The sequence below is a fragment of the Monodelphis domestica genome, chromosome 3 (assembly GCF_027887165.1).
Source record: "Monodelphis domestica isolate mMonDom1 chromosome 3, mMonDom1.pri, whole genome shotgun sequence".
Classification (NCBI taxonomy): domain Eukaryota; kingdom Metazoa; phylum Chordata; class Mammalia; order Didelphimorphia; family Didelphidae; genus Monodelphis; species Monodelphis domestica.
The window spans coordinates 89961981-89978238 of NC_077229.1; the positions used below are offsets into that span (position 1 = coordinate 89961981).

The 16258-nt window shown below is 43.0% G+C and overlaps 1 protein-coding gene across 4 annotated transcripts in view; it reads left to right on the top strand.

The window, feature by feature from the left end:
* Window positions 1-13368, top strand: part of TNFAIP8L1 (TNF alpha induced protein 8 like 1) — a 37758-nt gene extending 24390 nt beyond the window's left edge. For all 4 annotated transcript variants that reach the window (XM_007488928.3, XM_056822451.1, XM_007488929.3 and 1 more), the window contains one exon: window positions 11660-13368. In XM_007488928.3, coding sequence (XP_007488990.1) covers window positions 11665-12225 — 561 coding nt within the window. In that variant the 5' untranslated portion in view covers window positions 11660-11664 and the 3' untranslated portion in view covers window positions 12226-13368. The remainder of the gene's footprint in view (window positions 1-11659) is intronic.
* Window positions 13369-16258: the final 2890 nt, after the last annotated feature.

The window sequence follows — 16258 nt, forward strand, 5'->3', positions numbered from 1 at the left end:
GTTATTTAATTAATTAATTTAGATTATTTTTCCATGGTTGCATAATTCATGTTTTTTCCCTCCCCTCCCTCCTCCAGTAGTCAATGCACAATTCCACTGGGTTTTACATGTGTCATTGATCAAGACCTATTTCCATATTATTGGTGTTTGCACCTGGATGATCATTTAGAGTCTACATCCCCGATCATATCCCCATCGACCATGTGATCAAGCAGTTGTTTTTCTTCTGTGTTTCTGCTCCCACAGTTCTTCCTCTGGATGTGAATAGCATCTTTCTCATGGATCCCTCAGAATTGTCCTGGTTCATTGCATTGCTGCTAGTAGAGAAATCCATTACATTCAATTGTGCCACAGTGTATCAGTCTCTGTGTACAATGTTCTCCTGGTTCTTCTCCTTTTACTCTGTATCTCTGCATTTAAAAAATATTAATCTGAAGAGTTCGGAGACTTGCCCAGACTGATTGCTCAAGAAGTCCAGGACACACACACACAAGGCTAAGGACCTTGTAGTGATTAAAAAAAAATTATATATATATATATATATATATATATATATGTTTGAGTTCTGGAACTTCACATATTTGTTTCTAAAGCAAACTACTTTGACATAGTAGGTCCTTAATAATGTCTGTGGATTGAATTTCAATGATCCCCTATTCCTTCAATGTTAATAAACATGGTAGTTTTGGGGTTGGGAAAGACCTTATAGATCCTGGAGTCTAGCCCTAATTTGGTTACCATAGGAAACAGCCAGAGACAGAGTAAGTGACTCACCCAGGGGAGCCAGGAGGTCCACTCAGGTCCTCCCATTACACCACACTGCCTCTTTGTGAGTTTTTCTTGTTGTTGTTATAATAATGATGGAAGGGAGGGCAAAGGAGAGTAAGATCCAGTCCTGGTTTTCAGGGAGTTCACAGTCACTGGAGACCAAGCAGGCAAATTTAGAAAATGATAGGATAGAATAATTAGCATTTAGATGGTGTTTGAAGGCCTGCTAAGCGCTTCACAAATGTTATTTCATTTGATCCTCACGACCCTAGGAAAAAGATGCTATAATTATGTCCATTTTACAGAGGAGGAAACTGAGGCAAGCAAAGATTACGTGAACTTGCTCAAGGTCGCACAGCTACTTGTTATCTAAGGTTGGATTTGAAAGCAGGTCTTCATGACAGCAGGCCCAACACTTTATCCACTGAGCCACCAGAAAGACGAAAAAAGGAAAAGGTTTCCAGAGTTGAAAACAAAAGTAAAAGGTATCCTGGGGGCTCCCAGGGATTGCTAGCCAACTTAGACAATGACCTAGAATGTTAGGACTGTATGAACCCATGAGCAATCAGGGTAGGCTTCTCAGAAGGGGAGCGATTTGATCTGGGCCTTGAAAAATGACTCTTCAAAAGCAGCAACAAGGAAGAGAGGAGGGCTCTGAACTGATGTAAGCAGGAGCTTAGAAGGGGTCAGCAGACCAGGTAGTGGTAAGTAGTCCCATTAGTTTGATGCAAGGAGGCTGAGACTCCATGGAGGAAGCTCTTGAATGCTTGACTGAGGAATTTGGTTTTTATCTTTTTTTTTTAAACCCTTCCCTTCTGTCTTAGAATCAATATTGCCTATTGGTTCTGAGGCAGAACAGTAAGGGCTAGGCAATGGGGGTTAAGTGACTTGTCCAGGGTCACACAGCTGGGAAGTGTCTGAGGCCAGATTTGAACCCAGGACCTCTCATCTCTAGACCTGGCTTTCAATCTACTGAACCACCCCGCTGCCCCCTGGTTTTTATGTTGAAGGCAGTGGGAGCCACTGAGTATTTCTGATCAGAGGAATGGCTTGTCAGGGATGGGGCAGAAAGGAGTGAGGGGAAGAAATGTCTGGGGTGACAGAAGAGCCTTAAAGAGTTCTGGTAAACTCTTGAGGAGCAGATGAGGTCAGGGGGTGCAGTGTGTGTATGTCTGTATATGTATCTGTGTGTGTGTGTGTTATTGTGGGGGTCTATGTGTGTAAGTGTGAGTGTGGGTATGGTATGGGGCTGTGTGTGGGTTTGATATGTGATGAGGGGTCCAGGAGGTTGTGTGGTGTGTGTACATGTGTATAAGTGATGTATATGGGGTGTATGTGTGTGCTGGGGGCATGGTGAGGTCCCCCTTCACTAGAGATTTTCCTCCAAAGATAGGATAACCACTTGCCTGGATGGTGCAGTCTGGGATGGAGGGATTAAGAACATTAAACTGGGAGTCAAGAAGAGCTGAGTTTGAATCCTACCTCAGACCCCCTTTTTTTTACCCTGAGCAAGTCACTTATGATACTCAGCCTCAGTTTCTTTATCTGAAAAATGAGGATAATAATCCCCCCAATCTTATGCAGAGTTGTTGTGAGGCTCAAATGAGATGCTATGTGGACAGCACTCTGCAAACCTTAGAACATTCTCTAAATGTCAGCTGTGCTTATTCTTAGATTGTCAGGGGGATTCTTGGATAGCAGCTTTGGGTTTAACCAGATGGTCTTTGAAGTCCCTTCCAGGTCTGAGATTCTGAGGCTAAGAGACCAGGAAAGAATCTACTGATGACAAAGGGCCAGCTGTCAGGAAGTAAGATCCTGGGCTCAGCAATGACCTCGAGTGTAGAGGGGGGTGGGAACCCCTGTGAGAAGGGCTGCAAAGGAAAGAGTAGAAACTGGAGATGATGGAGAGGACTGTGAGAATGGAGAGAGGAGAACTAAAGCTGGGAGGGAATATCAGGGCTGGGAGAGCCTTTAGAACAGGGAATGTTGGAGCTGGGAGAGCCCTTAGAACATGCAATATTGGAGCTGGGAGAGCCCTTAGAACATGCAATATTAGAGCTGGGAGAGCCCTTAGAACATGCAATATTGGAGCTGGGAGAGCCCTTAGAACATGGAATATTAGAGCTGAGAGAGCCCTTAGAACATGGAATATCAGAGCTGGGAGAGCCCTTATGGAATGTTAGAGCTGGGAGAGCCCTTAGAACATGCAATATTGGAGCTGGGAGAGCCCTTAGAACATGGAATATTAGAACTGGGAGAGCCCTTAGAATATGCAATATTAGAACTGGGAGAGCCCTTAGAACATGCAATATTGAAGCTGGGAGAGCCCTTAGAACATGCAATATTGGAGCTGGGAGAGCCCTTAGAACATGGAATATTAGAGCTGGGAGAGCCCTTAGAACATGGAATATTAGAACTGGAAAATCCATCAGAACTTGGAATGTTAGAGTTTAGAAAGTCATTAGAACATGGAATGTCAGAGCTGGGAAAGCCATTAGAATGTCAGAGCTGAGAAAGCCCTTAGAACATGGAATGTTAGAGCTGAGACAGACCCTTAGAACACAGAATATCAGAGCTAAGGGGGATCTTTGAAGGTAGAATGGCAGGGCTGGAGGGCCTTAGAACACAGAATGTCAAGAATAATCAGTCCACAAGCATTTTATTATTGTATGTACTCATTGTAGTGCCCTTAAGCCCAAAGGACATAAAAACAAAAATGTGAGACTCCCTGTCCTCATGGGCTTTCATTTTTCTAGAACTTTAAAGACAGCCTCTTACAATCCCACCATTTTACAGTGTCATATAAGCACTAGATTTGGAATTAGAAGAATCTTATTCCTTGGTTTGAATACCAAGTCGACCATTTTCTAATTGTGTGACCTTGAACAAACAGCTTATATCCCTCTGTGGGCCTCAGTTTCCTCATCTGGAAAGTAAAGGGGTTAGACTAGATGATCTCTAAGAGACCTCCCAATTCTAAAACCTGTCCAGATGACAGTGACTTGCCCAACATCTTCCAGTTAGAAATCAGCAAAGCCAGGGCTAGAATCCAGGCCAGCCAGGCCAGTGCTCTGTCTTCTATAGGCCACGGTCAAGGTCACAACTACCTGAATTGTGCTTTCTCCTCCTCCTCTGCTAAGCCAATGATTGGCCCCTGCCTGCTCACAGCTATGGGAAGGACTGCTCCTATATTTTCTCTGTTCTTTATTAGGAGTTCAAGCCAGCCCCCTGTCCAAGGTTCACACTGTTAAAAATCAATGTTTTCACATCAAAGGAAATGCTGACAAACCATTGAGTTTCCAGAAAGCCACAAATAACTCTGTGTGAAAGCACGTGCACAATACATTTCTTGGAGATTTCGTTCAAGGCCAGGAAGAACTCCCATTATCTGCTAGATAACCAAGATGGGGTGCTTCTCACCTTAACTGCCAAGAGCTATGTGTTAACTATGGTGAAAGGAGGACACAACCTGGAGTCAAGCGCCCACTGTCCAAATCCTGGGGTTCATCACTAGTGAGTTATGTGGTGTGGGATTACACTAGGCCCGTTTCCTTATCTCTGAAATGGGGATAAACCACATGCAGAGGAAGAACTGTGGGAGCAGAAACACAGAAGAAAAACAGCTGCTTGATCACATGGGTCGATGGGGATATGATTGGGGATGTAGACACTAAATGATCACCCTGGTGCAAATATTAATAATATGGAAACGGGTCTTGAACAATGATACATGCAAAACCCAGTGGAATTGTGCATCGGCTACGGGAGGAGGGAGGGAAAGAACACGAATCATGTAACCATGGAAAAATATTCTAAATTAATCAATTAAATAAATAAATAAATAAATAAATACATAAAATGAGGTTAAACTATGCTTTGTTGTGATATGGTGAAGGGTTCTAAATTTGGAGTTTGGAGAATAGGGTCCAAATCTCAGTCTTATTAAGGGACATGCACATACTCTGAGCTTCTTTTGTCTATAAAACAAGGATAGTAATAGACTATCAAGAAACAGTAGATAGAGCACCAGACTGGAGTCAGAAAGATGAGTGCATATCCAGCCTAAGACACTCACTAGTGATGTGACCTTGGGCAAGTCACTTAACCTCTATTTGCCTAGGAGGATGCTTGGTAGCTCAGTGGATCTCTAGAGCACTGAGCCTAGAATCAGAAAGACTTGAGTTCAAATCTGGATTCAGATATATACTAGCTGTGATTCTGAGCAAGTCACTTTCCCCTGTTTGCCTTCATCCACTGGAGAAAGAAATGGCAAACTGCTCCAGTGTCTCTGCCAAGAAACCCCATGCACAGTAGTGGTATGCTATGGCCCACAATGTCACAAAGATTTGAACAACTAAACAGCAAAATGCACTCTCATTGAGTAAAAAGAGCCCCATATTCAGTCTCTCTGGCTTTGTCTCTTTGCTGAACCTCAATTCCTCCTGTAAAAGGAGAAGGCTGGACTAAAGCAGAGGTTCTTCATCTTTTTTTTTAATATCCTGGACTCCTTTGGCAGTCATACTGGGAAAGCCTTGGGCCCCATTTTCAAAAGAATATTTTTAAATGCACAAAATAAAATGCAGAGAATTACAAAGGAAATCAATATGATTGTGAAACAGTTATCAAGTTCAAGTTATCAGGGTTAAGACTCCAGGTTAAAAACCCCTTTGACAAAACAGAGGAACCCTCCCAGCTCTGGATCCCTGAACTCTACCTCCTGGGGATCATTGTGAGAAAAGTGCTTTATGATCCGGCCTCAGAAAATTCCCAGGTGTGTGACCTTGGGCAAGTCACTTAACCCCAATTGCCTAACCCTTACTGCTCTTCTGCTTTAGAACCAGTCATTAGCATTGAGCCTGAGACAGAAGCTAAGAGTTAAAAAAAAAGTAAAGAAAAATGCTTTATGAATCTAAAAGTTCTATAGAAACACAAATTGTTGCCCCGACTATCATTATCACAAATAAGAACTCTGGGAAGGGTCCAGTTTCTCCTTCTCCCTCCTCTGTCCTGCCAACATTCCATTTCTGACCATCCTTAGTCTCAACTTATTAAACAACACAAGCACAAAGAGATCTGGGGATTTGGAGACTATTTCCAGACTCTTTTCTCTCTGAATCTGTTCTTCACAGAGCTGCCAAAATCATCTCCCTAAATATCATAGGTCTCAACGTGTCCCCCCTTGCTGAAGAAGCTTCAGGATTCGTTCCAGCCTCTAGAATAAATGCAATCTGGCTCCAGACTCACATCCACATTCAGTTTCTGGCCCTTCCAGATTCCTCCCTTTTATAAACTACAAATTGTAACCAAGTTGGTGTCCTTTTGTTATTCCCTGTCCAGTTCTGTTCCTTTATCTCCTGTGCCTGAAGTACAGTAGGGCCCCCTAGCCAAGGGGGATTCATTCCAAGATCTATCTCAGATGGCACAAATACGTGCTGACCCCCACGTATTTGTGTTCTCTCTCCCCGCTCTTGCTCTCAGCTGGGTGCTCTATGGTCTCCCACCCCACCTCCCATAAGTGCCTTATCTGACCACAGAAAACAGAAACCAAGGATAAGGGGGCCCTAGTGTACTCTCTTTCACTCCTGGCCCTTAGGATTCTCAGCTTTCTTCAAGCTCAACTCAGGGGCCACCCCATCTCCGACAGGAAGCCCTCCCTGATCTCCCTAATTCTGCTCTCTCCTACCTTATGTTATATTTATTTATCTCTGTAAATGTTCAGGCCTGTGCTGGAACCATCTCAACTTGGCTCACAAGAGCTGGTTGTTAAATTTCAGGATGAGCATTTACACCTTGGAAATTGGCAAGTGATACAAATCAAAGTTTATACTTGAAAAAAATTGTTTTGTTTATTTTTAGCCTTAAAAAAGTGATGGAGAAAATGTTAATAATGCAAATTAAACTTAAAAGTGTGTCCTTCAAGCCTTTTTTCTTTTTTTGGATAGCCAGTCATTAAAATTTTACAACAAAAATTACAAAAAATCAACACCCATTTATTAAGCATCTTTTAGGTACAAAGTTGCTATATTAGGATGAAACTCTGCACCTGGTAGGTGCTTAATAAATTCTTGCTGAATGGAGGAAGGAATAATAAAAAAATGGAATGCTTTGGGGGGAAAGTACATCTATCTCCACAATGTGCTGCAATGGAAAGTGCCCTGGATATGCATAGCTGTGTTAATTTAAGCTTAGAGGAGTCTCTCCCCCATCCAAGTTCTCAGTTTCCCCAGCTGTAAATAAAACAAGAAGATTAGATTCTATCCACAAGTTCCTTTCCAGCTATATTTTGCAGATTTGGGTTAATGGGTTTTCTGAATTCAATCTCCTGACAGGCCATGAAGGCAGATCCAAAAGCTCAGCAAGTGTTTGATGACTTATAGAGGACCAAGCTTCTTTGGGTTCCTCTGTGTCCTATCTCTGCTGCTGTTAGATCTGTGATCACATTGATCTAAATGTTTCTTCCCTGCCTCTCCGGGGTGACTCACACCTGTCTTGTCTTTGTCATTTTTGGTTTTTTTTTGGTTGTTGTTCTAAAACTCTTACCTTCCATCTTAGAATCAATACTACATATTGGTGCTAGGGCAGAAGAGTGGTAAGGGCTAGGCAAAAGGCATCAAGGGTCACATAGCTAGGAAATGTCTGAGGCCAGATTTGAACCCAGGACCTCCCATCTCTGGGCCTGGTTCTCAATCCATTGAGCCACCTAGCTGTCCCTATGGAGGCAATACCCTTATGTCATTTTTTAAAAGTCATTTTATTTTTAAAGTTTTTAGATTTTTTTATATCACAGTCATTTGTAGAAATAACTTCTCACAGGGCAGCTAGATGGCTCAGTGGATTGAGAGCCAGGTCTAGAGACCAGAGGTCCTGGGTTCAAATCTGATATCAGATACTTCCTAGCTGTGTGACCCTGGACAAGTCATTTGTTCCCCATTGCCTAGCTCTTAAAAAAAAGAAAAGAAAAATTTCCATCTCTCCTTCTCTTCCCTCAACTCACAAGTCTTCCCTTGTAGCAAAGAAAAATAGTTAAGCAAAACTCACCAACACAGACACCCATCTGCCAGCATATACAATATTCCATACCCTTAGTTCCCCACCTCTACCCAAAAGGAAGATGGTTCCTGCACTTACTCTTCCAAATAGCTTATCACAACCCAAACCAGCTCAGATGATCTTTTCTTGCTGGTTGGCTTCATGATGAGCTTCCTTGGGTCACAGGTGCAGGAATCTACCCTTGCCAGAGGGCAATGCCCATGGAATGGCACTGGCTGCTGGGTGTTTCATCCTGTAATTGAATCTGTTATTGAACCAGAGACTTTAAGGGAAGCAAAGAATTACAGATATAAGCAATAAGGTAGCAAATAACCATCAGAATTCACACCCAAATCTTCTGACCCTAAATCCCAAGCTGTATCCACTGTCCCCTGCTTGCATATGAAGGGAGACTGTGAGGAGACAGTAGGGACCTGGCTCAGAAGTTTTGTCTCTGATGCTTGATAGATGCATGACTATAGAAAATGACTTCACCAAAAGAAGACAAAACTCACCCCCTTCCCCAATCTACCTTATGATTGTTGTGTGGAAAGTGCTTTGGAAAACTTCAAAGTACAGCAAAATGAGGAGTGATTATTCTGAGCAAGTCATTATTTCTCTTGGGGCTTTAGTTTCCTTATCTGTCAAATGGGAGAGTTGTACTAGATAACTTCTAAACTCCCTTCCAGTTCTAAATCTCTGATCTTCTAAACTCTAAAGTCAGTTATAATGACTTACATTATTATGGTAAATTCCAGTTCTGATCATCTTAACAATGTCCCCCATGGAGGGGGTGAGGAAAAGAAAATGATCTCTGTTTCCAATGAATAATGTATGAAAATGACCAAATAAAATAATGTTTAAAAAAAGAGACTCAAAATATGTCCTCTAATATTCCCCCCAAATCTACAAATCCCATAAGGAGGATGGTGCTTCTCTTCAATTGGACAGGGATTTATTTTTAATTGAATTTTATTTTTTTCAATTACATGGAGAAACAATTCTCTTCTCTCCTGCCCTCTCCTGCCCAAGGCAGTAAATAGTCTGATATTTCTATTACTGTATACACTGTTCTCCTAGTTCTACCCACTTCACTTTGCATCAGTTCATGTGAGTCTTTGCAGGTTTTTCTGAATTCATCCTATTCATTGTTCCTTACGGTGCAATAGTATTCTATTACAACCATATAATACAACTTGTTCAGTCATTCCCCAATTGAAGGACATCCCTTAGTTTCTGATTCTTTACCACTACAAAAAGAACTGCTAAAAATATTTTTGGATAAATAAGTCCTTTTTCTTTATTTCTAATCTTTTTGGGATGTAGACCCAGTAGTGGTATGGTGGGGTCCAAAGGTATGCATAGTTTTATTGCTGTTTGAGTGTGGTTACATATTGCTCTCCAGGATGATTGTTTCTGTTCACAGTTCCACCAACAGTGCATTAGTTGAACAGGGATTTATTAAATGCACAGTATATGCCAGGCAGTGTGGAATTCAGAGATAGAAATGGAAAAGAGCCTCTGTCCTTAAGGAGTGAATGCTTTACCAGTGGACTTACTGAAGCCAAGTAGCACCATGGATAGAGTGCCGGTCCTAAAATCGGGAAGACGCATCTTCCCAAGTTCAAATCTGATCTCAGATACTTACTAACTTTGTGTGACCCTGAACAAGTCACTTAACCCTGTTTGCCTCAGTTTCCTCATCTACAAAAGAAGCTGGAGAAGGAAATGGCATACCTTTCCAGTATCTTTCCCAAGAAAACTCCAAATGAGGTCACAAAGTTAGGCATGATTGAAATGACTGAAAACCAAATAATATAATATAATTTGAGGAAGGAAAAAGAATAACAATTTTAGGGGGGAATAAGGAAAGGTGAATTGTCTTAAAGGAAGCCAAGGACCCTAAAAACTAGGGATGAGGGAGTGAATTCCGGGCATGGGGAACAACCATACAAAATCATGGAGCAGGTGGTGGAAGACCATGTTTGCAAAAGAACAAGGACAATCTTGGGCAGAATGTAAAAAGTGTTTGAAAAGTAGTCATGAGAAATAAGTCTGGAAAGGGAGGGAGGCTGGAGTTCCAACTATGATGGGCTTTAAATGCCAAACTGAGGAGTTTAAATTTTATTATAGAGTCAGTATCAAGCCAGTGCAGTTTTCTGAAGCAGGGGACTGACTTGGTCAGACTAGTTCTTAAGGAAGACTATTTGGGTAGCTGGGTGAAGCCAGTAGGAGTAGGGGAAGACTGAAAACAGAGAGATCTGTTATAGGAACTATTGGGGGGGCATAGATGGGGTGGCTCAGTGGATTGAGAGCCAGGCCTAGAGATGGGATCCAAGGTTCACATCTGACCTCAGACATTTCCTAGCTGTGTGACCCTGGGCAAGTCACTTGACCCCATTGCCCAGCCCTTATCACTCTTCTGCCTTGGAACCAATACACAGTATTGATTCTAAGATGGAAGGTAAGAGTTTTTTTAAAAAGCAATGGGGGTGGGGGTCCAAGATGAGGATAATGAGGACCTCCAGTAGGTCAGTGACCATGAGAATAGAGGGAAAGGATGATGGATGGGAAAGATTTTGTATAGGTAGAATCAATAGTAAAGCTTGGTAACTGGATGAATATTTGAGTGTGGAAAAAAGAGAAGAGTCAAGAATGATTCCATGGTATTTGGAATTCCAAGGTCTCCCAGTGGCTTCTCTATGCCCACAGTTTTAGAATTGCCTTTGTTAGATGGTTCTACTGTCACCTGAGAGACTACAGTCTCAACCTGTCATTTTTAGGTATCTAAATTGCTTCCCAATTCTTAAAATACTTAAAACTCATCCTCACCCCCACCTCCACCCTCCACCTGCTGTTAAAGAAATCCTTCTTTATTTTTCCCTTCCAATTGTTAAACAGAATTCATGTAGTTACTTCCTTTAAAGGAAGGAAAAGGGAGGAAGGGAATAAACATTTATAAATTAATGCCTGCTGTATGCCAGGTACTTTACAAATATTATCTCATTTGTGTCTCACAACAACCTTGAGAAGTAGGTAGGTGCTATTTATTATCCCCATTTTACAGCTGAGGAAACTGAGGGAGGAAAAATGATGGATCTAAAGTCACACACTAGTGTCTGAGTCCAGATTTGAACACTTTTCCTGACACTACCTAGATGTTTGCTTTTTTTTAAAAGGCAAATAAAAACCTTGATGAAGTTATTATATAACCAATCAAAATCCTGGAGAGGAGAAAAAACATTTCTTACTTTTCCTTAGAAAAGTAGAAAACCATGGGTGCTGGATGTCATTTACCCTAACAGTTGATGCATCAGTTGGTTTTGCATAACTGTTTTTCTTTTTACAAGGAAAGAAAATTACAGTGATATGAAGCCAAAATGGTATAAATGAAATGTTTTTTTAATTTAAGAAGTCATTACAGGAATTTTGATTGTCAGGGTCATTAAGAATCACAGAGATAGGGTCTGACCCTGTCATTTTTACAGAGGAGAAAACAGGCTCCCAGAGATAAGTGATTTGCCTTAGGTCAGACAGCTAGTAAGTGTAGGTACAGAGCCTATTTTACAAATGGGAGTGGGGAGGAATGATGTCACAAAAAATGAAAGTGAAGAACACATTGTCTTGAAGCAAGGTCCCTGACTCTTTAGCCAGCCAAGATGGGAGGAAGGTTGGCTAGAGAATTCCCAATTGTAGTAAAAGGGATGATTACTTATCTCTCTCTCTCTCTCTCTCTCTCTCTCTCTCTCTCTCTCTCTCTCTCTCTCTCTCTCTCTCTCTCTCTCTCTCTCTCTCTCTCTCTCTCTCTCTCTCTCTCTCTCTCTCTCTCTCTCTCTCTCTCTCTCTCTCTTCTTGTCTTTAGCAAGTATGGACACCTTCAGCACCAAGAACCTTGCTCTGCAGGCTCAGAAGAAACTCCTGAGCAAGATGGCCTCCAAGACTATGGCCAGTGTGTTCATTGATGACACAAGCAGTGAGGTCCTCGATGAGCTCTATAGGGTGACAAAGGAATTCACCCGGAACCGCAAGGAGGCCCAAAAGATCATTAAAGACCTCATCAAGATCGTCATGAAATTGGGTATCCTCTACCGAAACGGGCAGTTCAGCCCTGAGGAGCTGGCACTAATGGAACGCTTTCGAAAGAAGGTCCATCACCTGGCCATGACGGCCGTCAGCTTCTACCAGATAGACTTTACATTTGACCGACGGGTCATGGCCACCACCCTCCACGAGTGTCGAGACCTGCTGCACCAGGCTGTCAACACACACCTGACGAGCAAGTCTCATTCACGCATCAACCATGTCTTTAACCACTTTGCAGACTTTGAGTTTCTGGCAGCACTGTATGGACCCTCTGAGCCCTACCGTTCCCACCTGCGACGGATCTGTGATGGGATCAACAAAATGCTAGATGAAGATAGCATATGACCTCAGAAGTGATAGGAAACAGAGGCAACTGTCCTGCTCTTGGCCTCGGAGGTGGGGGAGATGTGTTTATTCCCATTTCTTTTCTCCCATTCTGAATCTAGCCCAAATGACTCGATCTACTCTCGTTCCTCATGGTATAAAAAGGGGTTTGCAACCCATAGAATTGTTTTACCAGCAGATTTCACAGGCATTGTCTCTACTTTTGTAGGAAATGCTCTCAGGGAATCTAGGATCCCAAAGGGGAGCTTTTTGCTTCAAAAAAGGAGTGCATTTTATCATGGAGAAGAATGTGGTATAGTGACTAGAGCCAACCTTGGTGTCCATTAGTTGGCACCTCAGCTTCAGGGAACTGGCCATACACCCCAGTGAATGTCTTTTCCTCTGACTTGGTCCAAGCTTTCATTCCTGTGTGTGGCTCAGGAACTATCCTGTGGTCTTGTAAGATCCAGCTGCATTCACACCTCTGAAAGCTCAGTGTATTCAGTCCAAGAGCTGGCGAGGAGGAACCTACCCCATAGGAGCAGCAATCTGTCCCACTCACGAAGTTGGGGTTTCATGGAAAGCTAGTCAGGGCTGAGAAACTTATTCAGCAGACAAGGGAAAGGCCTGAGAGTGCCAGCACACCCAGGCTTGGGTTTTTGGTTTGGGTTTTTTTTTTTTTTTTAGGAAGAATCAGATCTGTTTCAGATATATTCTTAGGCTAAAGAGATAGCTTGCAGAAGGGAGACAGATATGACTGTTGACAAGAGTTTGATGGTTCACTTTACATGTCCCTTTTTGAGCTCAAAGGCTTTAGTATTCTTTAGTATTTTTCCACTGTGGCTGGGACTCCCTTTCCACATGTGGCAAAAGGCCATGACTACCGCTATACTCATCCATGAGATGCAAATTAATCTTCTAAACCGTAACAGATCCTCATTTACAGTGAGATCAGAGATGCAGCTTCAGACCAAATGACGAAGGAGCACTTTGGTTATCCTAAGAGGAACCAAGAGGTTCCCAAATGACATTCTGTCCGCAGTTCTTCCAGCTGATTCTATCAATGTAATTGTGTTTGTTCCTTGGTATTTCATGGGTTTGGGATTTTTTTTTTTAAGACAAGTGACACTACTGAGCTATTTAAATAAAAACACATAACTTCTACTTGGGCTGGTCCAAAGCTGGTAATTAAATGGCATGCAACTGGTTCACAGCCTGCTCTTGCTCTCCCTTTCCTTTTAAATGGAAATAATGGTCCTAGCATTGCACAGACTATCATACTCCTGTGACCTTTTCTGACAACAGCTCCCATTTCCCAGTCCTTCGTGCAATACAGGCAGTGGGCGTTGGGGCTGCTCTATTCCAAAACAAAGATTTGTTTCAGATCATGGTCAGCTTGGCTGTATATTCGAAAGACCAATGCAGCTTAGTTTTAATATTCATCTTAAAAGATCAAGCATTAAGAAAACACACACACACACGCACACCCATATACACGAAAGAGCCGGGGGGAGAGGGGGTTGGAGGAAAAGCCCGTCCAAGCTGACAAACAAGTTGGCTGAGATGGTTTGTCTGGAGCTGTAAGTACCCTGCCTACCCATCACCCTCCCTCCATGCCAAATGCCACTGTGGGCACCGTCTGCACCCCATACATCGAAATAGCTGAAAATGAGGTGGGTTGCTGTAAAGAATGCACAGAAGGCAGAGCCCTGAATAAATTCCTGCCTGAGGACCAGCGGAGACTTAATGAATAGACTATTTAGTGTCAGGAATGGGCCACGGCTAGAACGTGGTGTTGTCATGTATGAATTACCCCCTCAGCAAGGGCCATGAGTCCCAGGCATACCCAGGCTTGGCGCATCTGTGAGGTGTACAGCCCAAGGGTTTTGCTGCCCTGGTTTTTGAGATGCCTGAAGGGTTTGGAACATGGAGCTGCTCTGCCTGCCAGCTTCCTGCTCTTCTGTCAGTCTGTGGAGCTGATAAATTTCAAGCTTTCATGTTCCACTTTGGTACAAGTGCATCCCCTCTATGTGGAGGCTAATGTATTCTAAGGAACCCCTTTGCCCTAGAATGGTTGATAGTCTGAAAGGACCTCAGAGACCCGTTTTACCCCCCTCATTTTGCAGGAGGCAGAGGTTCAGAGACTGACTCGATGACTCCCACCTTAATGGCAGTCCTCATTAGCATCCCCCAGGACTATCATATAGCCTCCTAACTGGTCTTCCCGTCTCTACTCATGCAGTTGCCAGGGCAATCTTCATGCATCGATCTGGCCATGACATTGTTGTTTAAAAGCCCTGGTGCCTCCCAACTTAGCCTGGAGCTCAAGGCCCTCCATGAACTGAACCAACAGTCTTTTCAGGCTGACTGGACACGTCTGCCCACAACTCAGTTCCCATGCTCTTCTACCTCTATACTCACTGTGGTGACTAGATGGTTTCTGCCCTTATTGCTTTCCCATCCTTTAAACCCTTACCTTCCGCTTTAGAATCAATACTATGTACTGGATCTAAGGCAGAAGAGCAGTAAGGGCTAGGCAATGGGGCGAAGTGACTCGCCCAGGGTTACACAGCCAGAAAGTGTCTAAGGCCACATTTGAACCCAGAACGTCTCATCTTTAGACCTGGCTCTCCATTCTGTCCCTGCTATCCCATCCTTTAAATCGAGTTTGAACAACACTGCTACAAAATCTCCCCTAACCCCTTGATGACCATTCTTTCCTTCCTTTCTACCTCAAAGAGCCCTTTGTTTTCCCAAGTGACTTCTGATTATGTATTGCCTTATAGACTGTAAGCTCTCAAGGAAGTCGAATTCAGTTTTTGTATTCCCCAAACTCTTGAATGTTAATGATTTGCACTCAGTTAATGACAGCCTGTATCCCATGACCCCTTGTCCAAGATGCTAGTCATGGCTCTGCTGCTGTCCTGCACTGACACACTGGGGGCTATAGGTTAGTGAAGACTCACTTAGCCCTTCAATCCTTATTTTGGGAACATTGATTTGTACCTAAATGTCTTTCATCTTAGAATCCAATCATCAGGATGGTGTCCTGGAAAGGACACTTGATTTAGTATCAGAAGTCTTGAATTCAAATCTCAACTCTATACCTTGTTATGAGAGCTTGGGCATTCCTTCTGTCCCTTCCCGCTTTGGTCTGGTTCCCGTCTCAAAAAATGAAAAGTGTAGATGCTACAGGACCCTTTTTGTTCTAGATCATCTTGAATTCCACATATTTCTGCTGCAAAGCACCCATCCTCAGAGAATCAGGGAAGTAGCCAGAGTCCCATTTCTCTGATGGGCAAAATTGACACTGTCTTGATTGGTCCGAAAGAAAAACAGCAAGAAGACCCAGGAAGAAAACCCAGTGTCAAACTCCCAGGCCCCTTTCTCCAGAGGGATCAGAAACTTGCTGGGTTTTTATTTATTTATTCATTCTGTGGGTGTGTTTTTCTTTTCCCTTTTCTTAAACTCCAAAGGCAGTCAAGGCTTCCCATAGAATGTGATTTTTGGCTTGACTCATTGTACTGCAATCCAGATGTAAGAAATGAAGGCCTAGAATAGCATTCTTGTGGCTTATTAGTGAAACTGATCAAAAGCAGTGAGAAAAGGGTGAAAGGAGCTGGTATCATCATATACCTTTATGGGCCACTAATTAGAACCAACTCTCTGACCAGAATTCTCTGATGACCAATCCTTGGGATGATTGGCTTCTTCCATCCTACAATTCCTACAATGTGCATACCCTGGTGTCCATTTAAGGCTGAGAGAGGAATAGCCAATGACCCCATCCTAGTAACAACTCAAGTCAGAAGGGCAGCAAGGGATAAAGTAAAGGGGATTAAATGACTTGCCCACAGTCCCACATCAAGAAAATGTCTGAGTCAGATTTGAACCAAAGTCCTTCTGACTCCAGGCCTAGTGCTCTATCCACTGTGCCACCTCACTGCCCCTGCAGCAACCCCTTCACCAGAGAGAACTTTCTGTATACCTGCTTCTTAGGGACAGCACTAACCTTAGTGCTTAAACAGCAAAATGGCTCCTCAAAGAGGAAAAC